The following is a 26436-nucleotide window of genomic DNA, read 5'->3' as shown; positions in this document are numbered from 1 at the left end:
TCATCATCCAGGAACTAGATATATGTGCATAGATTTTATTTTATTTTAGTCAAAAATCTCAAAATTCTGGATTATGTTATGTTTTATAGATTATGTCTGAATAGGATGAGAATGTTGGAGATACGTGCAAATGTGTATGTGAACCCGGTCTTTGGGTGGGTGTTTGATTTTCGTTGTTGTGTATACTGTGTATATATGGACAATGACAATAAATTTATCTTATCTCTTATCTTATCTTAAAATACTTCTCTTCTACTGTCAAGTCATAATTAAAGCTAATTGAGCAATAATTACCAAGCAAAAAAATATCCAAAGTTCATTTGCCTTGGCTTTCCTTTTATTGAGAACAAAGTGAAATGCTTCCATGCTGTGTGTATTTATGTTGAATCACAAAGATCTCAGCATCATTCCTGCCTTGAATTTCTTTCTAACAGCAGCCTTCGGTGACAATTGATGTTTAAACACATCAAAATCTAATGTACATAATCTCCTTGCCTCAGAAGTGTAATGAAGGATTAAAATGGCAGATTAATATCCTGTCACAAGAGTGCAAAAGCAATTATACAAAAGCACTCTATCGTATGGGTGCCAGGGAGAGTGAGTATAAAACACAACTCTTCAAGTGCTGTTGATGTATTTCTGAACTAAGCAGAGGCATATTCGAGAGCAAGCTGAATCAGAGACCTAGCAAAAGATAGCTTGGGATGATTACATAGAAAAGCATGATCGGTCACATGTCACTAAATAAGCGTTTCCTAACTTGGTGCCCACTACACGTTTTGGACTGCAGTTCCCATCAGGCCTAGGCAAATCGTCCTTGAAAATAGGATGCTGGACTAGATCCAGTGGGGCTCTTCTTATCTTCTTATCAATGGGAACTGAGTCCAAAACACTTGGAAGAGAGCCAAATTCAAGAAGGTTGAAGACATAAGTTCCTTTCCTCCTTGATGGGAGCAGGAAGATGCTCATTATCAATATGGTAACAAATGTATTCTATAGAAAGAGGCAGGGATTTTTGTCAGCCATCTCAGTGGAAGCTCCTCTTAGGCGGGTTCTGGCACCATTGCTGGTGGAAACCATTGCCATGTGAAGAGATCAAGGGAGGAGATGTTCATGGTGAATTTCGGCACCTCTTTTTTTCTAGAAAAACAGCACTGGAAAGAGGCCAGAACAGAACATTTTCTAGATGATATGGTGCAGCTTCGCCTTGCACCAAAAGATCTATAATACAATTTCCACATAATTTACTATAAAGAGCTGACAATCAACCAGCAGACCTCAGCTGCAAATGATGAGCCCAAGTTGTAGGCACATTTTTACTATTTGAGTGAGGGTATGAATTTAATAGGGGCACGAGTGGTGCTGTGGTCTAAACCACTAAGCCTCTTGGGCTTGCCGATCAGAAGGTAGGCAGTTCAAATCCCCGTGATGGGGTCAGCTCCCATTGCTCGGTCCCAACTCCTGCCAACCTAGCAGTTCAAAAGTACCCCAAAAAGTGCAAGTAAATAAATAGGTACTGCTCTGGCGGGAAGGTAAACGCTGTTTCCGTGCACTGCTCTGGTGTTCGGTGTTCCGTTGCGCCAGAAGCAGCTTAGTCATGCTGGCCACATGACCCGGAAAAACTGCGGAGCGGACAAACACCAGCTCCCTCAGCCTGTAAAGCGAGATGAGCACCGCAACCCCAGAGTTGTTCGCGGCTAGACTTAACTGTCAGGGGTCCTTTACCTTTCTGTATTTAATACCATACAGGTTCAGAGAAAGTCTGTTCAATGAAATGAAAAGTCTCAATGCACACACACAGAATTGAGAAAAGGGTGTCTGTAAGATTTCGATATTGTCACCCTACAAGAACAAACATCAATACGGAAATGGACTAATATGTCACCTACAGGACAATCTTATATACATCTGCTTGGAACTAAGACATGCTGTGTTGGGGCTTACACTGCCAGTAAATGTATTTAGGACTCTGACATTAATGCTGTCTCAGGGCATCATTTGAAGGCAATTCAATCTTGCTGAAAATATGTAGCTTCTGGAGCTAGGTGGAAGATTGTCTGGGAGCCCTGGCAGGTTGTGGTCCATCATGGAAGAAAGGCAGAATAAACAGCTCAGGATCACAATACCTCAAGGACCATGAACTAACCTGGACCCTGCAATCATCATCTGAGGCCCTTCTTCAGGTGCCTCCCCTGGAAGATGGCAATACAGGAATGGGCCGTTTCTGCAGTGGCTCTGTTTCTGGAATGCTCTTCCCAGGGAAGTTCGCCTGGCGCCTTCATTACATATCTTAAGGTGCCAGGCGAAAACATTTCTCTTCAACCAGGCGTTTGGCAGATTAACATTCTATGACCTTTTAAATGTGTCTGTGGGAGAGGGTTTATTGGTTTGTTTTGCTTTTGCTTTGTTATGTATTCTGCATTTTCATTTTGTATTTTTATGTTGTGAACTGCCCTGTGATATCTGAATAAAGGGTGGTATACAAATTTAACTAATTAATAATAACAATCACCATCATAATGGAATAAATAAATTAAAACTGATTCAGAAATTCCTCTGGGCTGCATCATGCGCTCATAGAAGTTTGCATGACGGATATAAGTTGTAAATTAGTTGTCCGTGGATCTCTGATGCAGCATTTTCCAAAATGAATTGTGTTGTTGTTGTTTTTAAAAAATCTTCAAATGCTTCAAATTTCTAGCAAAAAGCCCCCAATTGATCACTTGGGTATGGAATTACTTAAAGCTTGTAATTCACTAACATTACAGCTACTACATAAACCAGGATAAGACAACATTCTGGCTTAAATTAAGCATCCTTTGTCTCATGGGCGAATACACACACATGCATGGTTTCTTAAGTGTAATAACTGCATCTCTAAATATATCTGTAAAAGTATCTAAACCTCATTCACTGAACTTGTGCTTACTCATGTGCAAGTCAGCAGCATGAAAAAATTCACATATCTTGCCCAAACATATGCAACAACAGCCTCTATGACTTTTGGATAATTAAGACTAAGAAGTACTCTTAGCATTGCCAGGGCAATATAACACACTAAAGTTTAAATGCAATGCAAACACCATGACCCTACCACTTTTTAATTAAGACTGTAGCATGCTGACTTTCCCATTACATTAACTCTTTCAAATCTCCCATGTCACCAGGGTTTCGCTGCATCATGAATTTAAAATGGCAAATTCACCTTACATTAAAATGTGCTCTGCAGCAAATCACCGTTATCACAAAGCCCATCAAAATGCCATGCGCAGAGATAAGACCGCTAATGCTGTGAGACACTGCTGAAAACACACATCAAAAATTGCATATGATTGATGGCGCTAGTTGAGTCTCTTTTCTTAAACTGTTTCTTTGTGATTAGTTGCATTTAAATTAGCACGACTTCTTATATACCTTATATATTCACAGGCAAAAATTGTATGGAAGGCTATGAGAATGATGCGGTTTCATGAGAGGAAGAATTTTCTCTGAAAAGCTCTGCCTTCGGTTTTTAAAATAAAAAGCAAATTTTCAGACCTCATGGTTGCAAAAACAAAATTGTTTGCTAATGTATGGGCAACGTCAACTGAAAGATGGTGACCAGCTTAAGATGGCAAGCCTATCCACATTTGGGGGGGGGCAGGAATCAATTAAACGCCCTGGGTCTCAGGACTGGACCAAAAGGCTACCAAGAAAGCTTAGAAGTTAAGCAGGAATTGATACCAGGTTTTCTGCTGCGCTGAAAGCTAAAATACTACCTGCTACACCATACTGACTCTTCAAATTTTGCAGAAGAAAATCAGCTAGATGACTTACCAGCATTAGATCCTGTAAGGTTATAACGAGCGTTTAGCTTCTTGATGATGTTCTCATGGATCTGAAACCAGTCACTCTCCGTGTTACACCTGTAAAAGGAGTAGTGTTTTAAAATTCCAATAGGAGACATGTTTTCCCTAGTTAACGAATTCAGAGGGTCTATCTCCCAAGGCAGGATTGTATCTCTCATCGAATGCTACCAACTGTGAAATGAAACAACTTCAATGCTTATCTGTTATGGGCTCTGAAGAGTGTTGGGGGCAGGGAGGCAGGGGATCAGGGGAGTGACCCAGGAGAGGGGACCAGCAATGTATGGGGTGTGGCACAGCCCACAAGTCAAGAGCTAAGGCAGGGGAAGGAGGGAGGCACTCAGGATGTGGCGGGAGGTAAGGCTGTTCTGGCAACAGGCAGATCAGTAATCTCCCCACCTTCCCCTGCCCTGCTGTCTCCTAGAACCAGGAGAGGCTAAAGGCAGGAAGAGTAGTAGCAACCTCCATGCAGGAGGAGTCTCAGGTTGCAGGTGGGCAACACATCAAGGGAAGGTATAGAAGCAGGGTCTCACTGTTGCTGCAACTGACCCACAGAGCGCAGGTCTGAGGGACAGCTGTCTAGTGGCTAGAAGCGTGGGGAGGGGGGCTGGAGTCAGATGCAGGTCAGCACAAAGAGGTAGCATCAATGAAGTTAATTTTTTATTCAAGGAAACGGCATACAACTCAGCAACCCTTCCCAGTAGGTCTTGCCCTTATAAAGCAGTTGCCAGGACTGAAAGTCCCTGCCTTCCACCCTGTCTAAGGCTTCTCCTTAAAAAAAGGATGCTTCCCAAGCAGTCTCAAAATGCATCTGTGCATCTCTGGTCTGCTCTTCTCATTACTCTGCACATTCTTGGAGACCAGGAGGTGAGAGAGAGTCCTTGGAGTCTGAAGCGGCCTCCTCTGCTTCAGCCTCAGAGTCTGAACTGCTGCCTGTCACGGGCTCTCCCTGCTCACTAAACCCTGTTGCCCCATCAGAATCCAGCTCCTCCTCCTCCTCCTCCCAATCTCCTCCCTCTGACCTCTCCTCAGTGTCCCACCACAATCCCCTGAATCTGAGTCTTCTTCCTCTGGGATTTCCCCTGGGGGTTTCCAGGCTGGTGCCTCCCACCACTCCTCTTCGTTCAGCCAGTTCCTGACATCGGGCATCTAGGAGTTGCTGTAAGTGCTTCTTTTTGGTCAGTAAAGACTTAACTATCAGATATGTGCCTTCCTTAGCTGGGGTGGGCCAGGACCGTATCTGGAGCTTTCTGAGAATTGCTCAAAATGAGTGCTATATACACAGAACTCTAAGTAACGCATCTAGGGATAGCTCCAGGTTTGACACCATCACCCCAGCCAAGTACCATCCGATGGGTTCTTTCCAACATTAGCAGCTCCCCAACATCAGTCAGTGCACACCCCAATAGGCTTACCAGCAGTGGCATGAAACAGCATGACCTGTGGTGACTGGGTGCCCATCATTTTAATGAGCAATAGTGCCCACTGGGCCACTATGGAGAATTACATATGGCAGCCTGCTCACATTCTAATGCACAGATAATGGCACCTTAGGAATACCTGCTGAGCAGTTAAGAGACCATGAGCTCTAAACTGTGAGCCTCTTACTCAAGTCGTCTAGGGGGTAAACCACCCAAGCTGGCTTTCCCCCTAGATGACTTACAGATAATTGAGACTGGCCACTGTGTTTAGATTGTTTGAAACTAAAGGTCAAAGAAAATTATACCACAAAGCAATTTCTTTGAAGTGGCCACACTCAAAATGGGAAGCCACTAGAGAGGGAGCCATGAGTACCAATTCCACGCAAGAAACATTTTCAATAGCAGCAGCAGAAACAAAATGCTCAAATCCCATAATTCAGCAATTATTTTAAGATGTATTTGTTATTTAAAGGAAGCCAGAATCCTTTTTTTTTATGTGTTGTCCTGCATTTTTAAAACACACACATAAACAGTCCTATTCTCAAAGGAGAACAAAATTGGCAAGTCAACCTGCCTACTGCTGAGGAATCCAGCAGAGAACACTTTCGGCTGAACTGTCAGAAAATTAAAGTAAAATAAAAGCTATTCTGCCATTGCTCCATCACACTAAATTGCTCTCACAACCATTGCTTCCAGCAGCTATAATATGGGGGGAAAGAGTCCAGTGAAGGATTGACCTTGAGCCACTGAGGCGATTCATAATCCAAGAACTAACCCTGAAAGTAGCAGAAGTCCCCAGTGAGTACAGCTGATAACATCGCAGTCTGTGCCCTCATATTATTTCCCAAAATATTATTTCACACTTTCAAGTCCAAAGTCAGAGGAGAGTGAAACATACTTTTTCACTGCTTCCAAGAAACTAAATAATACCACTGGGTCAAAAATACAACTTACACTTTATTTACTAAACAGCTCCAATGGGATTGGAGTGATCATTCTGCGATATTATAGCAGTGGACAAAGCTGTATTGTAACTTTTGAATAGATGCTTTAATAATATATATATATATTTTAAAATCTGCATGTTATGGACACAAAGACATGGAGGCATATTGGAAGGACGCATTGGTACATCTTGCTCAGCGCCGTTTGCTGTAGTGGCCATGGGCTTTCCAGAGTTTCCAAAGGAACATTTCTGGCTGTTGCTGGACAAGCAGAGATGAAATCTTGGATCTTCTGCATGCAGCCTGTGTGCCCTGCTGCTGAGCTACTCGCTTTGTTAAAATGTCTGGCTTCTTGCAGCCACTAGCCTTGACAGACTGTGTGTGAATCTAACAACAGTACTGTGTTGTTAGGCACCACTGCATCAAAATATAATGTTGCTTTATGGTTGAAACCGCTAGTCCAAAATTGCTGGAAAATAATCTGTTGGTCAGTGAAGAAGAAGCAATTTTGGACTAGCGGTTTCAACCATAACAAACATCTGCCCATGCAAACATCTGATAGGTGTTTCTGTGAAGCCTTGTTCCATGGTTAAGCGCTAGCAACAACCTGCCCTGCCCAGAGAATGGCTAACCAAGGACTGGAGTCTGGTAGAGGTCAACAACCCACATAGTCTGCTTTCTTACTCTCTTGATGTGCGTCTTGTTAGACCTGATCAAATTCTCATGGCTACTCAGTATCCTGTTAATTTGCTCAAAAAATATTATAATATAGTAGCAACTAAAGTAGTCAACTACCAGGAATACAGGTGGCAAAAGATTGGGAGAGCCCTTCAAGTGATGTGTAGGAACATATGCTCCGTCAAGGATATTCTATTTTGATGTTTTGACTTATAAACGGTTAGCAGAAGCAGTATGAAGAATAGCTCCAAGCTTTTTAGGGGCTTGGGCTTGGATGGCTCTTCCAATTCTACAATTCTATAAATCAAAAAGTCTGCTGCTGCAAAAAAGATTCTTGTGTCATCTTAAATCCACACCTTTACTCAGAGAGCAAGTTTTCATAAGGCAACATTCTCCTTTGCATGATATTATTGTTCTTTAAATTTTCACAGAATTCTTTATTGTATTAACTGCAATAGACTGTGTGCTAGATTTTTTGATCAGGTCAAACAATGGAGTTGAGGCTGAAAATAGCCATTAATAACTGACTGATATTAAGATTCAGATAATGTATCATACCTAGAGTTATACAATAACTGCGCGCAATAGGCTATAATGGCTTAATCTGAATGTACAATGAAATGTGGATCTGCACATATAACTTGGAAGTCAAACCATTTTGGAGGGAAAACATCAGATTAAATTTCTATGACAAAATTTGACCTAACAATTTCTTCCCATGGACTATTTTAATGTACTTCAGATTTACATTTCCTTACATGTATACTTTCAGAATAAGATCATCTTTTGTGTCTCCTGCCAACAGATCCGCTATGCTGAGGACTGCACAACCAAAAGGTCGTCGGTACTGTACATTGCAAGCATTTTTCTTTTCACCAGCTCCCATTCGGCCTGTCAAACAAAACATAAAACAAGACGTATGAGCCACAAAATAGCATCTTTCCAAACGTGAACAGGAGAAGGAGGAGGATATATCTGCCAACATCAGCATTTAATTTAATAAAGTTATTGGATTACAGCCGGGCAAACCTTCCCACCCCCAAATACCAACTGCATTGAAAGGGTGGTAAATATTCAAACTGCTATCATTAAACCTTAGGTTGGCAGAGCACTCTAAGTTCCACTTGTCTTATTCAAGAAGCACTCACAATGCAGTCCCCAAAGAATTGTCTAATAATGGCATCAGAGTAAAGGAATCCATGCCAGAGGTTCAAAACTTGGACGCCCAGTCTGGCTTTGATATCTCACCTATCTCCTAGAAGAACAAATCTGAGGGTGCAAATATATATATAATGATGTCAACACACCTTCCTTTGGACTCCTTGCAACTCCACTTGAGCAGAGTTTGTCCAGACACTTCAGGCCTAGTCAGGATCATCTGACAGTTTAACTAAATGTTATGCTTAATGCATAGCCCAAAACAGCTATGTCTTTGGCTTTTGTTAAAATAGCTCCCGCTGCAGGGGTGGGGGCAATTTTTATTTGGATCACAGTGTGTGGAGAAGCAAAATATATCCCTTTCTTCCCCTAGCCATGACCAACCAAATATAAAGGCTGGGGGAGGATGAGTCCCAACTGGAACCAATTTTTTAGCTATATCATAGTCATGTGAGGGTGGTCATATTAAGGGAGCTCACAGAGAGCGAGATAAGGGACAGATTTTCACCATCTACATGCTGTGATTCTGATAACTGGGCTCTCCTTGTAGCTGTACTTAATCTAAGAAAAATAAGAGGCATAGCTGTGCTACATAGGGCAAGGAATAGTTTGACTCAGTCTAGGAGTTGGGCTTCGTCAGAGCAAAGTTTCTGGCAGACATGGAGCTATCCATGGTGCTGCACAGTTTATCACAGAGAGTACTACACTGTTCCACTTCCTACTTCAACCTGGCTAGCCAGAATCTGAATTTATTACCTATTGTTGCATGTTCTCGCTGTCAGCCTAGCTGACTTTCTGAAGCCTACCTGGTACCCACAAGTTTCTGCCCCAGCTGGAACATGAGAATGTGGAAGACAATGATGATAATGGATAAAAAGAAGAAAGATTACCAGGACTACAAATGAAGATTTAAGCAAAAACTATTTAATTGTTAAAGAGCATATGGAGACAAATACTGACTTTCAACCACGTGTTCACAAAAGTTGCACTTCAATCTGGATTACTACTGTTTTGACAAATTTTCAACAGTTTATGTGATTGCTCTCTCTCCCGCTCTCTCATAAATCCACATGAGCTATATGTTTAATTTATGTGGTGACAAAAGGCACATTATTCCCAACAATCTACACTGTTGCTTGCTTCTTCTGCCTGTCACTTCTTCTTTGTGTTAAAATAAGCTGTGCTGCCTGCCCTTAAAAACCTGCACTGGGGCCTGACTGCGGTGAAATGAAAAACACACAGCAGTCTATTCTAGGCTTTGCAAGATCAGAAGCCATCAGTGGCTGAGCAGATGCAGCTTAAACAGAAAATGCAGTGAGGAGAATACTAAGTCTTTGGTTTAACATTCATAGGCAGCATTTCTAAAATCTTAAATATGTGTGTTTGTTTAGATTTATATCCTGCTTTTGATCAAATCATTCTCAAGTTGGCTAATAACAGATCGCATAAACAACCGAACAGCCCTTATCTCCTTGGCAGACGGATGATATTTGCGCTAGGTTATTTTGGATTCGAACAGGTTATTTTGTACAACAAGTTTACTTCCTGAAGCCCTTCTAGCAGAGCATCCATGATAATCTGTTTTTTGGGGGGAATAGTAAGCGGTTCAATCATTGGCTTATACTGGTTCAATAGACTAAATATTTGATTCCTGTTGTTTGATGCATGTTGGAGCCCAATCACACTCCAACCTGAAGCATTCAAAATATCAGGATCCAGATGAGTTTCCACAGCAAGCTACCTATGGAGAATTGAGCTTGTGATCGGGAAAGTGGCTATCTGAATTTATTCTACTTTCAATTCAAAATATTGCCACTGCTGCCACTAGTTGAAGGCATGACTCTCTTTTCCCCCATTATTTTCTATCTAATCATTCAACATTTATTTTTATCCTACCATTTTTTCAAAGGGTGGCATACATAGTCCCCTCCTTTATCCTCCCAACCACTCTATATTAGGTGTGCTAGGCTGAAGAGAGAGAGAGAGAGAGAGAGAGAGAGAGAGAGAGACCCAAGGACACCCAGCAAGCTTTGTGGCTGAATGGGCATTTCAGCTTCTCCTTGACCAAAGTTGAGCACTCTGACCTCTATTCCACACTAGCTCTCTAATGTTTCTACATATGTAGACACATATTCAGCAGTATAGGAAGGGGCATGCAACTGGGACAGTAGTGGCACAAATAACAGCAGCTAGTAACACATTAGTGAGTTGGGGTTCCTCCTGGATTATTTGCACCTGTCTTATTGCATGACATTTGCAAGGTTCAATAATGGAACTCTAATACTCTATCATTCACCAAAGTCAGACAATTTTCGACATATGCATTGCCCCAGATATAGTATGCTCAACAGCAGTCAAGAATAGATAAAGATACATTCAGCATTTCAAAATGGAAGGCATAAAATGCCGAATTGGCTAGAGGTGAGGAGGAGGAGGAGGAGGAGGAGGAGGTGAAAGCAGCCACTGTGGATGATAGGTGAAGATTACTGGAGTTAGCTCAATGAAATCCATATGACAGCTTCTTTAAATAAGGAGATTAACCACTCTTCTCTTCTACACTACCTTAACATTGTATTTGGATTAAATCAGATTTGTCTAGAATAATGTTAACCATATGATAAACTGTTCTAAGAAGGAAATAAATGTTTTTATTCATGCACACACCCACATATGCAAGATAGACTGGTGTTACAAGAAAAAAGGCAATTTCAGGAACCAAGGAGGGCACAAGAAAGGTAACAATAGCTGGCATAGGAGGAGTTGAGAGATCCAGACTCCCCATGCCTGTTAATAAGCCTGATTCCATTATTCTCCTCCTCCTCCTCCTCCTCCTCCTCTCTCTCTCTCTCTCTCTCTCTCTCTCTCTCTCTCTCTCTCTCAGAAGTTCACCAGTGGCAGCTGGTGGCAGCTATTTAAAAATCATCACATACTATGGCCCAGTGCTTTTAAAATAAAATAAAAATAAAACAAGGTCCAGGTATCAGGCAGCAAAAAATATGTCATACTGATAAGTTCAGTCACAGAACTGCCAGCATATACATATGTGTGAGACAAAATACAGTGGTACCTCTGGTTATGAACTTAATTTGTTCCGGAGGTCCATTCTTAACCTGAAACCGTTCTTAACCTGAGGTACCACTTTAGCTAATGGGGCCTCCGGCTGCTGCTGCGCCACCGCCACACGATTTCTGTTCTCATCCTGAGGTACTACTTCCAGGTTAGCGGAGTCTATAACCCAAAGTGTTTGTAACCCGAGGTACCACTGTACATTTCCCACACATTACAGTTGGTACATGGTGTAATGTGCCTTTTTTCTTAAGGAAAATTATCTGTGAAGCATAGGAAAATGATTTTGTGTGGGCAGAAGACCAAATAAGGCTGGCTGCTTGGTGGCCATTTCCCAAGCAATTTTATGAGATCCATTGTTAATTTCGATCAGTGTGTCTTTTCCCTCCTCCTACTTCCAAAACCTAGTCTAGATAAATAATTTATCTTGTGGATCCATCACTTCAGATGGCAAGCAGGATATATTTTTTTCTTTAGTGTTCTCATGAAAAAAGATCCCTTCACACAGAAAAATGGCATGTCAGAGAGAAGCGTAAATTAGAACCTTCCTCCCAGATATGTAGCTTTTTTCCTGATGATTTTTTGTTTGTTACATTTATTGTCTTTTTTTTTTTGCTTTTAAAGAGCTTTTAAAACCAAAAGCCACTGTAGAAATATCTAAAATAAATATATCAATTTCTCTCTCTACTCTCAATATTACCACAAAATACTTATCTAGATCAGACCTAAAGTAGCTTGGAGGTTGTTTCTGGGCTAGCTAACCCTGGTTTTTCCAGCCCCAACAAACTGTGGTAAATCTTAACTAGGGTTAGTAGAAACAAACCAACTTGTAGTTCATTGTGTTTCAAATAACCATAGTTAGTTGAAATTAGTTGAAACTTAAGCATAGGCTAAGGCTTGTATGCAGTGCTTTTTTTCTTTCAAAAAATGTTTAGGGGTACTCTCATTTTTCTACTCATATTGAACTACTGCCCCTCAATGAGGCCGAACTTAGAGTCACAAAATGTTTAGGGGTATGTGTACTCCTGCGTCCCCCCAGAAAAAAAGCACTGCTTGTAAGACATATTAAACTAAGGGTGAGCTATAAAATGAAAGTGGAAGCTTCTTATCTCTTTACTGTGGCCTCACTGGAGGAGGAGCGGGGAGGAAGGGAGAAGTCATATGCAAAGCTCATTGCAGCTCATTCTTGTAATGCTAAAGAACCATGGCCCTAAACCACAGTTGAGCATTATTACATGAGAAGAATCCTTTCTGAAAGTATTATTAATATTTCAATGTAGGGCATCCCGAGTGCTAAGTGGTGGCCCAGCAGCAGTGACAATAAGGATAACCATCATTGCACAGGGAAAACACGCGGCCTGAAATTATCACATTATCTAACATCTTCTTACGTAAAGGTTTTGGGGAAACAAGTGTACATACCAATCCGTATAATGTGCACAGTGATGTAGATGTCTTTCCTGAGCTCACTGCTTCCCAAGTCCTGTAGAGAATCAGAACAGTCTACAATTATTAATTTTTGTTGTGTTATTACTGTATACTTTTTCTAAGTTTACTTGTGTCTAAGAAATAAAGAAACAAGGAGGTGATAGCTTCAATATATTTGATTGACTCACAGAAATGTTTGTTCAGAAATAAGTCCCATTGTGTCACTGGAACTAGTGTGTGTTTAAGATTTAAACCTAAAAGCACCAATGGTGTATACCATACTTACATCAGAACATTGCTGAACTGTGGCTAGTACCATGCAGGATTTTGAAACTAGTGTGTGTCCCATCCATCACATATGCATGATCATAGAATTGTAGAGTTGGTAGTGACCCCGAGGGTTATCTTGTCCAACCCACAGCAATGCAGAAATTGCAACTAGATCACACATAGCAGATGGCAATCCAACCTCTGTTTGGAAATGGAAAGAGAGTGCACCACCTCTTGTGGGAACAGCTCTTGCTATCAGAAAGTTCCTCCTGATGTTTAGCCAGAATCTCCTTTCTTGCAACTTGAATCCATTGGTTTGGGTCCTAGTCTCCGGAGCAGGAGAAAATAAGCTTGCTCCATTCTCCATGTCACAGCCCTATTTGAAGATGGCTACTGTGTCTCCTCTCTGTCTCCTCTTTTCCAGACTAAACATACCCAGCTCCCTCAACTGTTCCTCATAAGGTTTGGCGCGGGTGGCGCTGTGTGTTAAACCACAGAGCCTAGGACCTGCCAATCAGAAGGTTGATGGTTCGAATCCCCGTGATGGGGTGAGCTCCCGTTGCTCGGTCCCTGCTCCTGCCAACCTAGCAGTTTGAAAGGATGTCAAAGTGCAAGCAGATAAATAGGTACCGCTCCAGCGGGAAGGTAAATGGTGTTTCCGTGCACTGCTCTGGTTTGCCAGAAGGGGCTTAGTCATGCTGGCCACATGACCCAGAAGCTGTACGCCAGCTCCCTCGGCCAATAAAGTAAGATGAGCGCCGCAACCCCAGAGTCATCTACGACTGGACCTAATGGTCAGGGGTCCCTTTACCTTTACCTTTACCTATTGTATCTCCTCTCTGTCTCCTCTTTTCCAGGCTAAACATACCCAGCTCCCTCAACCATTCCTCATAAGGTTTGGCTTTCAGACCCTTGATCACCTTGGTTGTCCTCCTCTGCACACATTCCAACTTGTCAATATCCTTCCTAAATTGTGGCACTCAGAACCTGACACAGTATTTCAAGATGGCAAGTGTATTGTGAAATATCAAAAGGGCTGTAACATGTGAAGTTCTACTGCCTTGAAGACAAGGAATACCATTGGTGATGGGGTAAGCGGAAGTCAATAAAGGACTGCCCAAGAAATCTGGAATGAGTATATTCATCTTGCAATCAATATAACCCATTTCCTGTAACCCGCTCTGTTAAACTGGACTGGCTCTCAAGTTCTGCAGAAATCAAATGAGGTTTACTTCTTAAAATGTGGTTTTAAGTCTGCTTCCCAGAAAGAAGCCCCATTGAACTTGTGTAACCTTAGGTTGCAAGAGATTTCTTTGATTTGGCAAGTAAGATACAGAAAGGAAACACACATTCAAGTTATCAAGGTGGCTGTCATACCTATTTGGCACAGTTGCTGGTACCCAGTGGAAGGATGCTGGACAAAATGTATGATAAGTCTGCACAATTATGCCCACTCTTTTGTGCTTTGTAGTATGCTTTCTATTTCTACAACTGGGTTACCAGCAAGGAGGCAACCCCATTAACGAAGTCTTGATTTATTTATTTTTGCAATTACCAAATGCAGACAAAAATAAACACCCACTCACCACAAAAAGAGAACAATGTCTTTCTGGCTTCTCTGGACATTTTGGCAAACCATTCCGATTCAATTTTAAGAAAAATCTCTCGCTGTAAAAGAAAAGAAGCAATGTAATATAATGGGCAATATTAAAAACAATTTAGACATATTGGGGAAGGAGAAAATACATCTAACACATCTGAGTAAACATGTTTTTGTCACTGTTTCCACAGCACACATTTCCAATATTCATAGCTGATGCTGCAAAGAAGTTAAACCTTCTTGCTGTGTGGCAAAAGAGAGCTTATTTGAAGTGAAAATCTAGAATTCCACGGAAATGGTGCAATGGTTTCAAGAAATGTTGACTTTAAATTGAAGCCAGATGTGATCTTTAAAGACACTTTAAAGTACTTTAATTAAATTAGCAAATGGGAAACACATCAGAGCTAATGTTTCAGAAGTTATGAGCACATATAGGATATTAGGTCAATCAGAAGGGCCATAATCACAAAGTTTGTAAGAAAAACATTACTGGTCATCCAAAATAGTGTGTGTGTGTGTGTGTGTGTGTGTGTGTGTGTGTGTGTGAGAGAGAGAGAGAGAGAGAGAGAGAGAGAGAGAGAGAGAGAGAGACATTAACGTCATTCTAGAAGCCAAAATATCACCTGTGATGTTCTGTGAAATTACATCTTACAAAATGAAGCTGTGGGTGCTACAAATTAAAGAGCAGGGGACTGTCTCTCCAAAAATGGCTATCTCAGGAACATGTAAGGATGGAGATTCCCCCTCCTCACCATTCCATGTACTGGCACAAAATTTTACTTCAGCATTGGTTAGCAACCTACTCTGTACTTGACAGCAGCAAGCTAGGTTAGTGGTTGTAAGACAGGTTCTCTGGCACACATAATTCCCAATCTCCCAGCTGCAGCTGCTCATCCCCCAATATGCCAACCTGAGGCAATTGCTTCACTGCCTCATGGCAAGGCCAAGCCCACAAAAGAGTGGTGTGAGGAAGGAGATTTTTAATCAGCTCCCCTCATCCTGTTTTCAGCTTAAAAAGCCCCCATCTGTTTCACATCCTGCATAGGAAAAGATATGAGTTTCCTTAGGTTTTCCTTGAAGGGCAAAAACAGTTGAGGCAGGGGGCACACAGAGACACACACCCACATACAATTTTTAAAGGGGAAAAATGAGTGGTGCCCCTTTCCTCTGCTTTAGCTTGAAGCTTGCCCTGGTACACTTTGTAAAACAAAATGAACAGAGACAAACCACACACAAGACTGCATCGCATTAGCGTGGCCCAGCAGTTGTTCATCACCTTTGCCATAAACAGCATCAATTTTAAGAAACTGACATCTAATTTTAGCCGCTACCACAGAAAACAAATGTCAGTAGGATCAAATAATTAAGACTGAGAAAAAGCAGGCTCCCCACACAAGGCTTTTCTTTTTCACTTGCTGTACCTTCCAATCATCTTACCATCAAATCCCATCATACATAAGAGATCACTCCATACATTCCTTTTTAACTATAGCTTTTTCAGCTGTTTCCTTGGCTTCTGCCAAGGCTGAGCGACTGCCACACATATGCTGTCTTCCATATGCAATGACAAAAATAGCAACGAGAACATCTATGCAAGCACAATAGAAGGACTAATAGTACAAGTATATAATTCTCCAAGGCTGAACCAGCAGCAATTCAGGAAGATCACACTCTCACAGGCTGCGTTCTGCAGGTTTAATTTCACCAGCTCATATTCCAACTAGGAAATTTGCAGGCATCAGGGGTACTTTGGCTGCTGTGGTTCACTTTAAAACAAGCTGAAACGGATGCAGCTCAATTCTCCTGTTGCTGAGGGGGCAACTGCCGACATCAGGCAGGAAATCAGGCCCCAAGTGGTTGGGTTTCCAAGTTTGTGGAGAGGTGACCATCAGTCTGAAGGGGCCAAGAGGTGAACAACACTGTCCAGGACAAGCAAGGGTCAACTTCTCTAAGCAGCAGCCAAAGATCAGAAGCAGGAAGTGTAGTCCAGGGCATGCAGGCCAAATTCCTTTAGCAAGAATGTGGGAGGAATAGAAGAACAGGATCTTATATCGGCAGGATCCTCTCACGGGGGAAATGTTGCTCAGCCTGAGGGCCAGGAGTCAGAACTGGTTCCAGGTTCGAGAGGGCAAACAGCACACGATTCCTCAAAACTATGCTACAACACCAGCATTAAAACAGTAGCTAGATTCAGCTCCCTGGTGCTGCTCAGATCACGAGGCCAGGGTGAGGGAAGAATGGAGGGGGGGCACCAAGGACATTGGCCACTTCTGCTGGAGTACCAGGCCCAAGGGTGCCTGGTAACCATCTTGGGTATAGAGAGGCTGGTCCTTGGGGTGATCTCACTCTGTCAGGTGGCAGGGTTGGCACTGCAGCCAAGCTGGAACCATGGAAGAGCTTAGTCTCCAAAGCTTGAAGAAATCCACAGTCACATGCTGGTGGCCCAGAAGGAAAGGCACTAAATCTTGACTGTTGGGGAACACAGTTTAGTAACTCCCCCCCTCCCTGCATAAATGCTCCTCAGGAATTACAGCAGTGCTGCTTGACACAGAAACAATGACAATGTTGGTCTCTGGTGGGCTTCCCTCAGGAAAGCATTCCATAGAGGGCCTGTTCTGTCACTTCTATCCTCTGGGCCTTCTTTGGAGATGGCACATGGAAATGGGCCTAGTGTCAAAACTAGCACTTTGAAACGGGACTTTGAACAAATAAGATTATGTAAATGTTGCCTTTATCCATACATAACAAGCAAATTTTCCATCTAACTCAGGGGTACGCAACCTAAGGCCTGGGGGCCAGATGCGGACCAATCGCCTTCTAAATCTGGCCTGCCGATAATCTGGGAATTAGCATGTTTTTACATGAGCAGAATGTGTCCTTTCATTTAAAATGCATCTCTGGGTTATTTGTGGGGCATAGGAATTTGTTCATATTTTTTTTTTCCAAAATATAGTCTGGCCCACCACATGGTCTGAGGGACAGTGGACTGGCCACGGCTGAAAAAGGTTGCTGACCCCTGATCTAACTTGTGGCTCTGCAGGGTGAGATGCTGAAAAGATAGTGACCAATACACCATGAGATGCATGCTAGCATTAATCACACTCCTGGATTAAAAGCTGATGGCTAGAAGAACAGCACTTTTTAGGATATTTGCCTGACGTGTTTTCCTTTTTATGTTCATCTGTCCAACTCTGTCACCAAAATCAAGAACAGTTATTGTGAATGCCTATGATGCGCTCTACTTCGCAATGTGTTTCTATGAATTTATGCATGTGCGTTGTAAAATTAATTGAACATTCTCAAATGTAAGCTCTACTCTGATCAGCCACAGTACTAAAAATATCTCAGCTAGCACATTTCTAGACTGTCACCAGTAACCCCCCTCACCTGACAAAACCCAGGCCTCTGCAAGTTGAAGAAATTAAAAACATGCACTTAAATATATATTTAGCTGATTGTCTGCCACCTACTTAGCAAGCTTGCTTTAAAGTGTGTTTAAAAGAAAAAACTTGTTGAAAACCCTCCTGTAGTAAGTTGCATCTCCCATCACAAACTTCTAGCTTATTATCACCCGATCCATGTTCATTGTTCATCTCTCTCACCTTCTAGAGCAGGGGTCGGCAAGGTTTATCTTGCCTGGGCCGGATCGGTCCCACAGAGATTCCTCTGTGGGCCGGATTGCGTGTGCGCGTGAGCACGCGTGCCTGCGATTTTTGGCGTCTATGTCTGTGCAGGTGTGATTTTTGGCATCTGCGAATGCGCAGATGCAATTTCCGGCGCCGCGGAAGCGAGTCCCTGTGCCACGCTGTGCCGGTTTGCGTGTTCAGACCCATAAACCTCCCCCCTAAATAAATTCACACTTGACTCAAATTTTTGGTTTGGTTTTCGGCAGAATTTAGGCCACAACTTTATTGATTACAGAAAGTGAGTGGTTGCATAGGCTCTGGTTCGACTAGCTCCCTGCACCGTTGCAGGTAGCGCTGACCCAGGGCACCAGCATAGGTCAGCCAAAGGTGAACACCTGGATAAGTGGAAAGCCGGGAACGGGCTAACTCTACCACCCAAATGTCCCCCTGGACTCAGGCACGGGCACAACCCCCTCACAGGGGTTGACCAAACCATCAAGTCCCTGGATTCCTTTAATGGAATACCCTACACATAGGGATGGCGCGAGCGTTCTCCCATCCCTATCACCTGAACCAGAGCCTATCCGCAACCTTACAAGTTGTGACGATTTGCTACATGGCAGGCAAAACCCAAATGGCAACAGCCAATCAGCCAAGTGGGGAAAATTCCTGCCATGCCCCTGTCCCAATGACAGATGACACACAACGGCATAGCAAGGTCAAGCACAACAAGCCCTAAAAGCAGGGAGAGGTGGGCGGGTGTTCCAAATGCACGCACCGAAAGAGGAAGCTCTGGGTCATGGGCATGGGCATAAATAGGTCCCTCAAACCATTTGAACTGTGTCCCATTGGCCAGATTGTACCCAGCTTCGAGGGACCTACCAATCGGGTGTTGTGGCTTACCAGTTGTACCCAACCCACAACACAGGATGCAATTTAGCACAGCATGCAAGCAGGCGGCTCGGTTTGGGGGCAGCTCGTGGGCCGGCCAAACAACCTCCGCGGGCTGCTTCCGGCCCATGGGCCTTAGGTTACTGACCCCTGTTCTCTCTCTCTCTCTCTCCCAATTGTCTTCCAAATCAATGTACAGGTGGAATGAGAAACTCAATTATTTGGGCAAATATCGGGAAAATAAAGGGCTTAGAATGTTACAGAAGTATGCTTAACCGCTAAACAGGAGTTTCACATCTTGTGGGAAAGGGAGAGTAACTATGCACACCTGCCATATTATTATGTACTCCAATTCCACAAATGTGAGAAAGTTTAGAGACACAAAATGTGATTTATCTGTTACTGAACTGCACCACTTCAGACTGCCTGTGGGAAATCCAACTTCTGAATGCCCTGGCATGTTGGGGCAAAGGAGGAAACAACTCTGCATGACGTGCAAACAAAAACTAGCATACTAGGGAGGGAGAAGGATATACCAGAACACATCTCCTTGCCATGCAGATTTTGGCATGCGGGCGGAAACATTTTATACAAGGGAAATTTCTGAACCTTTCATTCCTCACTTGCAGTCTGAAGTGGTGCAGTTCAGCAGCAGAAACTGCACATGGGATAGTCGATTATGTATAACAAACAGATAACTTTTGAGGGGTGTAGTTCTCTGGTGGAACACACAGCGGTGGTCCGGTGTTTAGTCTTGGGCATCTCCAGTTTAGGCTAGGAAGGACTCTGTGTGAAATCCTGTCAAGGGCATGTGGAGAAGAAGCCCTGGGGCTTTGTGGCCTTTTTGTGAAGGTTGGACAACAGAGAGAAAGCAAGCAAGTAAGTAAGCAAGCTAGATGGATAGCTCAGTCGGTAGACCATGAGACTTTTAATCTCAGAGATGTGTGTTCAAGCCCCACTTTGGGCAAAAGATTCCTGCATTGCAGTGCGTTGGACAAAATGAACTTTGTGGTCCTTTCCAGCTCTACTATTTTATGATTCAAAAACTGTTTCCTTTACTAACCAGATGGGTGGGATAGGTATGGCATCCCTTACTGGCTTTGATTTCCTTTAAGTCAGCATTCATAGTTCATGGCCAAAACATGTCAAAGTTAAAGATAAGTTTTAGCAGCAAGACAGCACAGCACTCTTTCCCTCTTTCTTTCTTTCTCTCTCTCTCTCTCACTTCACAATCTGTCCTTTTATTCCTCGGCAACAGCAATAACGATGCATCTACTTGGCACCTCCTGTCTAAACAACATGTTTTGATTTTTTTTTACCACTCATTTTAAAGAGAAAATCAAAACCAACTGTTAAGCTTGTCCTTCCTAGGCCTAAGGAACCATCAATTTTAGCCAATTTCAGCAAATGTGAGAGCAGTGATGATGGGCTGAAATGGATGACAATGCTGGAAAAAGACAAGTCTTTTTGGGCAAGCTGCTTGGAACTGTTGCTGGATCACAGACACAGTAGTTATGTGAGAAATTGGCATCTTGGGGGATGAGAACCTGATGGGGTTAAAGCAAACATCATTAGGTGTGAAGATGCTAAAGATAATGACAATGGCATCTGAGCAACTGTGGAACCATAACATCATCAGAGAAAATAGAATTTTTATTATTTATTTATGGATCGCCTTTTACATTCCTCTCAAGGAGATTTACAAACATACAAAAAAGGCTAAAATTATTTTTTAAATGCTACTGAAAACAGGCACCAAAAGATAGGTTTAAAAAACAGTACCAATGCTGGGGCTAATACATTTTCATTCAGCTGGGAAAGTCTGTCAAAACAAAAATACCTTCAGTTATTTCAATGAAGTATGGATAGGCAGAGGTGCCATCTTCATAAGACGATTGACAAGGCCCATATGTGACGCCATGCAATGTCATGCGTGAGATGTCATGCACATATTGAGGGGGCTCGGCCTCTAGGAATTGGTGCACCTGTGGATAGGGAGTGCCTTCTGTATCTCAAGAGAGAATGTAAGTAATGAAAGGGTTGTAAAGGAGGGAAAATGCTGGTTCTGTTCCCGATTGGAATAAAGGATGTTCATTCAGAGCCTCCTTTCATTGCTCTCTTCTGCCTTCTTCTTGCACTCTCACCCAGCTGAGGACAACAATATCTGTGACCTACTGCTCTGGCTTGGCAACCATTTATTCCAAAATTTTAGTGTGTCTTGTTTTTGTTTAGTCACCTGGCTTGAAAGGGCAGACTCCAGCTACAAAGGCTGCATCTCTTGCTCGGGAAAGTGGGAGGTTTGATGCTGGCGTCAAGTTTTAGTTGTGGATATGCATTACTTTTGCTTCTTTCTGAGTGACATGGTGTGTTTATTGTTAGACCTTATTATGAATTACCAGTGGATTGTTTATTTATATGGTATATTAATTAATATGAGGTATTTTCATTGCTCTATTGTTCATGACTCATATTGCTACATTTTGTTATTGTTGTGAGTCGCCTTGAGCATGGTTTACTATGGAAAGCTGGGATACAAATGAATGAGCCAGCTGTGTTAGAAAACGTGCAAATTAGTATATGGTGCAAAACCTAGAAATTATGTTTCATAATTAGGTGGACTGAAGAGGCCAAATCTTTGGTTAGGATAGGAGCAAGCAATACTAAACTCTGACTGATTGGTGCTAATCTTGCACCACTCTTAATCTACATTATTAGCTAAGCACTTCATTGCTACAGTACATCTCCCCCTTTACATTGCTTTTCTTTTTTGCAAAGCTAATAATACTCTGTATGAATATTGTTCTCTGAAAAGCACTGTCTATCATCAATGATTGATTTGCTTCAGTTACAACCTTGAGTCTTTTATCGCTGGTTCTGCCTTGCTCCCTGACCCGCTGGGCTGCTAAAGTGCAAATGTGAACCTTGATTACATCACCAAATTAACACCAATTACAAGACACAGAGGATGAAAAGAATGCTGAGGAGAGAGTTATGGCTGGATAACAGAACAGCTTAAGGGGGTTGTGATAAGGCGCAGAAGTAGAATCAGCTCCAGAAATAACATCAGTTAACAGACTTCCATGCCAACTTGCGGCTGCTGAAGGCAGCTCCATACATTACAACTGCCAAGGGAAACACCGACATTTCATCAGTGTTTCCTGCACAGCAAATATGTAACTACACAACCTTTAGAAAACATCTGAAGGCAGCCCTGTTTCAGGAATTTTTTATTATGCTTTTGTATTTGTTGGAAGCCGCCCAGCGTGGCTGGGGCAACCCAGTCAGATGGGTGATATATAAATAATAAAATTATTATTATTATTATTATTATTATTGATGATGATGATGATGATGACAACCCCTAGCCAGTAGCAGAGGCAAGCTTTCATGCACCCAGCACCTGTTCATGGTTCTAAGGTAGGAGAAGACAACAGAAGTGCACTTGATCATCTTTGTGGCCACAGCCTGATCAGAGATTCAACCCCCCAGGAGGGCATGGAGAAAGAGTAAGCATGCATGCTTCTGTTAGCCTTCACCAGTTCTAAGCTGTGTGTTTTGGTGGGCGAGTGTGTGGGCAAAAATGCTTCAGTTTATTCTTGGCACCATGTTATGTTTCAAAGTTGCAGCATGAAGACAAGGCTACCCAACAGGGGTGCCAACTTGAATAAAATATTGTGGGGACCCAGGAAAGCCCTGCCCCACATAACTGATCACATGATGCAGTGCACATGCACCATTTGAATGGGAATGCTTATCAACTTTGTGGGGGCTCAGCCCCCTCAAATATTTTATTGTGGGAGCCAAAGCCCCCATAGCCTCTAGGAGTTGGCTTCTATGCTACCAAAAGATGTTTTGACCTCTGAACGGAGCCCATGTCGAATTTAGTAACACCTTTGCTTTGCTTCCAATACCTCTTTCCCCCCTTTTGCCGCTTCCTTTTTTTCATTTAAGGAATTTAATTGACAGCCTCTCTGCCTGAAGGCAGCTGAGGCACGATGCAACATTAAAAACCAACAGTACAATTCGGGGAGGCAATAAAATTACAGAAGCCTAATAAAGCCTAATGTTACAATATAATTTTAAGAATAGCATCAGCAATACAGAAAATCTATACGGCAACAAAATGCAACAGGAAATGTTTCCACCAGCCAGCACTTCAACAAGTGTGTGTGCATAGTGGAGAGAGGAAATCCAGTGCAGTAAGGTTCTCATATCAACCCTTTCCTGATCAAATTTCTCACTTGCAAATATGGTTGCTACAAGCAAGCATGATTTCTTTTCCTCTAAACCACCCACAGCCAGGCTAAGCAAACATAATTCAGAGTAAAAAATACTAAAATGCTGCAAAGCATTATTTATAGCTCTCTGTTCACTAGTGCTGCAGTGCTAAGACCTTCATTTCTATTTTGAATGCAGTAAGATCGTAGGAGAAGAAACAGGATGTTCAGTTTCCACAACTGAAAAATGCAGCAGAGAAACAAAATCCCAAATCATGCAAAAATGACTACTTGTCCCTCTTTCTATTTTTATTTTTTAAAGCAGGCCAAAAATAAAGTTTTGATAACATGTAACTGAAATAATAGGAAATTTCACGTACAACAGAATTGTTTATACAGGCTAACCTTATGGTTAAGCAGGTAAGTTTCTAAACCTATTTTGTTTGAAAGAAATACTACAATCCTATGCAAGTCTGCTCAGACTTAAAGCCTGTTGAGTTTACAGTAGATTGATCCAAGGTAAACAAGAACAGGACTGCAACCTTAAGAGGTCTTTCTTAACGAATGTGGCACTCACAATACTAACCCCGAAAAAAACTTCAAAAGCAAAGCAAATCAGGTTTTCCCTATAGCTGCCCAAAGTGAATCACCCATTCCTTTCCCAATCAGATATTTGCAGGAAGAACAAATTATTTCCTTTGCAATAATGTCATCCGATGTCACTTTAGGCTCCTAAACAAGTGACAGGTGAAATATGGTATACACAGTCCAACTCAGAAGAAGAAAGGTGGTGGTGGGGCAGGGAAGGGAGAAACCCTGAAGAAATGAATGCAAGCTGGTCAACAAAAGGATTCCTTATTCCTTCCAGGAGAAAGGCTTAAGAACAAGAGAGAACTGGACAGATTCTACTAACCATGAAGGCTATGTCCTACCTCCACTGTTGGAGCAATGTCCCTCTAAATACCAGCTGCTGGAAACCGCAGGAGGGAAGAGCGGTGTTGCACTTAGGTCCTGCTTGTGGGAACCCCGTAAGCATCCAGTCGGCCACTGGGAGAGCAAGATATTGGACTAGATGGGGCCAGTGGCTCTTCTCACATTCTTATCTTCATTGTGCAGCTAAACGTCCTTATGCTAGAGGAATTGTTTAGATGTGCATCACCTCCTTTCACAATCTCACATTAGTGCGTGTATGTGTGTATTGTTGCCTGTATTTTTAAACTCTGTTTCAAAATAAAAGTAAAATCCCACGGAACCAAGAGACCTGTGCAATCCCGCGTCCACATGTGGTTATGTTGTCTGAGTAACATAGCTCTGTGGGATATTATCACGGAGAAGCATCTTTAAGAAGCTCTAATTCTTCATCTAACCAGCCCTATCATGTTTGACCTCATTCACTCTTTATAACGAAACCTGCTGTGAGCAGGTTTATGCAATTTATTTTTCAATTTGTAATTAAGCTCCTACAGTCCCGGCAACAATTCAGTAATTATATTCAGACTAAGCAGAATGAATAAATCCCATTGCCATTTTTATTCTCTCTCTATGTTACAAATATCCATCCAATCTTCACTTACAAATCCAAGTAGCACATCTAATGTACCTAAGTTTTCAGTACGATGTGCAGTTTGGGTTGCTCAAGCACAGAAAGATTACGTTTATGGGTCATGAAGATGGAGCATAGCTTTATAAAAGCTCATAAAATTAACAGTCTGGAGGACAAAGGAGAAAATATTTTCCATCTCAAAGTAGTAGATCTCAGGGTCATCAAATGACATTTGCAATAGGTTCACAACACAGAGAAGAAAACTTTTTTTTCATGCACTGCATGACTAACTTCTGTAATTTATTGCTTTGCAACTAAAGAGGAATGTACAGATTGAATGACAATAGAAATATTAATGGATATTAGAATAAATAGGAACAATTTGTATCAGGGAGCAGCACATGATAAAAAGAAGTGATTTTCAGATGCTTGGGTTTTAGTTACCTTCCTCATAACCTGTCAGATCTTTCCATAGACCTCTGATTGGCTAGTACAGAGCACTGACTGATAGACCAGATGGGCCTTTGCTCTTAGCCAACAAAGAAAATCTTGCAGTATTTTGACTGGTTTTGGAACTATGCCAATTCATTTGCATGAAAAGAAGGTAAAGGGGCTGGATTCAGTCCTATAAACCCTAAATAGGTCATGGGCGTGGTCCTTCTAGGCTGGCATACAGCAGATCCAATAAACTGCAGATCCATCACACAATTATGAATGCAGAATTTTGTACCCCTCTTGGTAATAATCAAGCTGAGAGTCCAAGTATTATACCCATGAGTGGAAGTCAGGACAGACACCCCAGAGCATATTTTGTGTGGTGCAAAGGGAGGAAAACAAACTGAAGCCCTGTTCTACAAGTGGCATTCACAATGGATATGACCCCAGGGAAAGACATTACCTTGGGACTGGACTCAGACAAATTATGACTTATCATGATGGGAATGTTTTTTTTTTACTAACCATGGTTTAGCATTACCTCCCAACCCAAAGCTATGGTTAATCTTACCAATGGCTTGTTGTAACATAACCAATAGTTTGAAGGTGTTTCAAATAAACCACAGCAAACTGGGGTTTGACATAACACTAAACCACCAAGAGGGAAAGGGCTCAGGTTACACAATGGCATAATGCAACAAAGAAATACTTCTTTCCAATATGCTTTGGTGCAAAAAAAAATAAATATCTTTTTACTTTGTAACTGTTAGTAAGGTAAAGGGACCCCTGACCATTAGGTCCAGTCGTGGCCGACTCTGGGGTTGCAGCGCTCATCTCGCTTTACTGGCCGAGGGAGCCGGCGTACAGCTTCCAGGTCATGTGGCCAGCATGACTAAGCTGCTTCTGGGGCAAACCAGAGCAGTGCACGGAAACGCCGTTTACCTTCCCGCCGGAGCAGTACCTATTTATCTACTTGCACTTTGACGTGCTTTCGAACTGCTAAGTTGGCAGGAGCAGGGACCGAGCAACGGGAGCTCACCCCGTCGCAGGGATTCAAACCGCCGACCTTCTGATCGGCAAGTCCTAGGCTCTGTGGTTTAACCCACAGCGCCACCTGCGTCCCTTTGTAACTGTTACTTGGCACCAAAAAAATGCACTTCTGCTTTGGCTACTGTTTAAATGATTTCTAATGAATGAATTGGGGTGCCAGTGTCTGCTTTGGAGAATATGAAATGAATGAAGCAGAAACTGAAATTCGGAATAGTAAATATCACCAGAGCTTCTCAGTGACACTATCTAATATGCCTGCTGGTC

At 42.3% G+C, this 26436-nt stretch overlaps 1 protein-coding gene across 7 annotated transcripts in view; it reads right to left on the bottom strand.

Moving 5' to 3' along the window:
• DOCK4 (dedicator of cytokinesis 4) overlaps positions 1 to 26436 on the bottom strand; it is a 254753-nt gene that overhangs the window by 111812 nt on the left and 116505 nt on the right. For all 7 annotated transcript variants that reach the window (XM_053407020.1, XM_053407021.1, XM_053407023.1 and 4 more), the window contains 4 exons: positions 14397 to 14478; positions 12535 to 12595; positions 7647 to 7779; positions 3817 to 3905 (listed from right to left, as the gene is read on the bottom strand). In XM_053407020.1, coding sequence (XP_053262995.1) covers positions 3817 to 3905; positions 7647 to 7779; positions 12535 to 12595; positions 14397 to 14478 — 365 coding nt within the window. The remainder of the gene's footprint in view (positions 1 to 3816; positions 3906 to 7646; positions 7780 to 12534; positions 12596 to 14396; positions 14479 to 26436) is intronic.

Source organism: Podarcis raffonei, chromosome 10 (assembly GCF_027172205.1).
Source record: "Podarcis raffonei isolate rPodRaf1 chromosome 10, rPodRaf1.pri, whole genome shotgun sequence".
NCBI classification, from domain to species: Eukaryota; Metazoa; Chordata; class Lepidosauria; order Squamata; family Lacertidae; genus Podarcis; species Podarcis raffonei.
The sequence above is the reverse complement of the archived record's forward strand: the minus strand, read 5'-3'. Positions and strand labels throughout refer to the sequence as shown.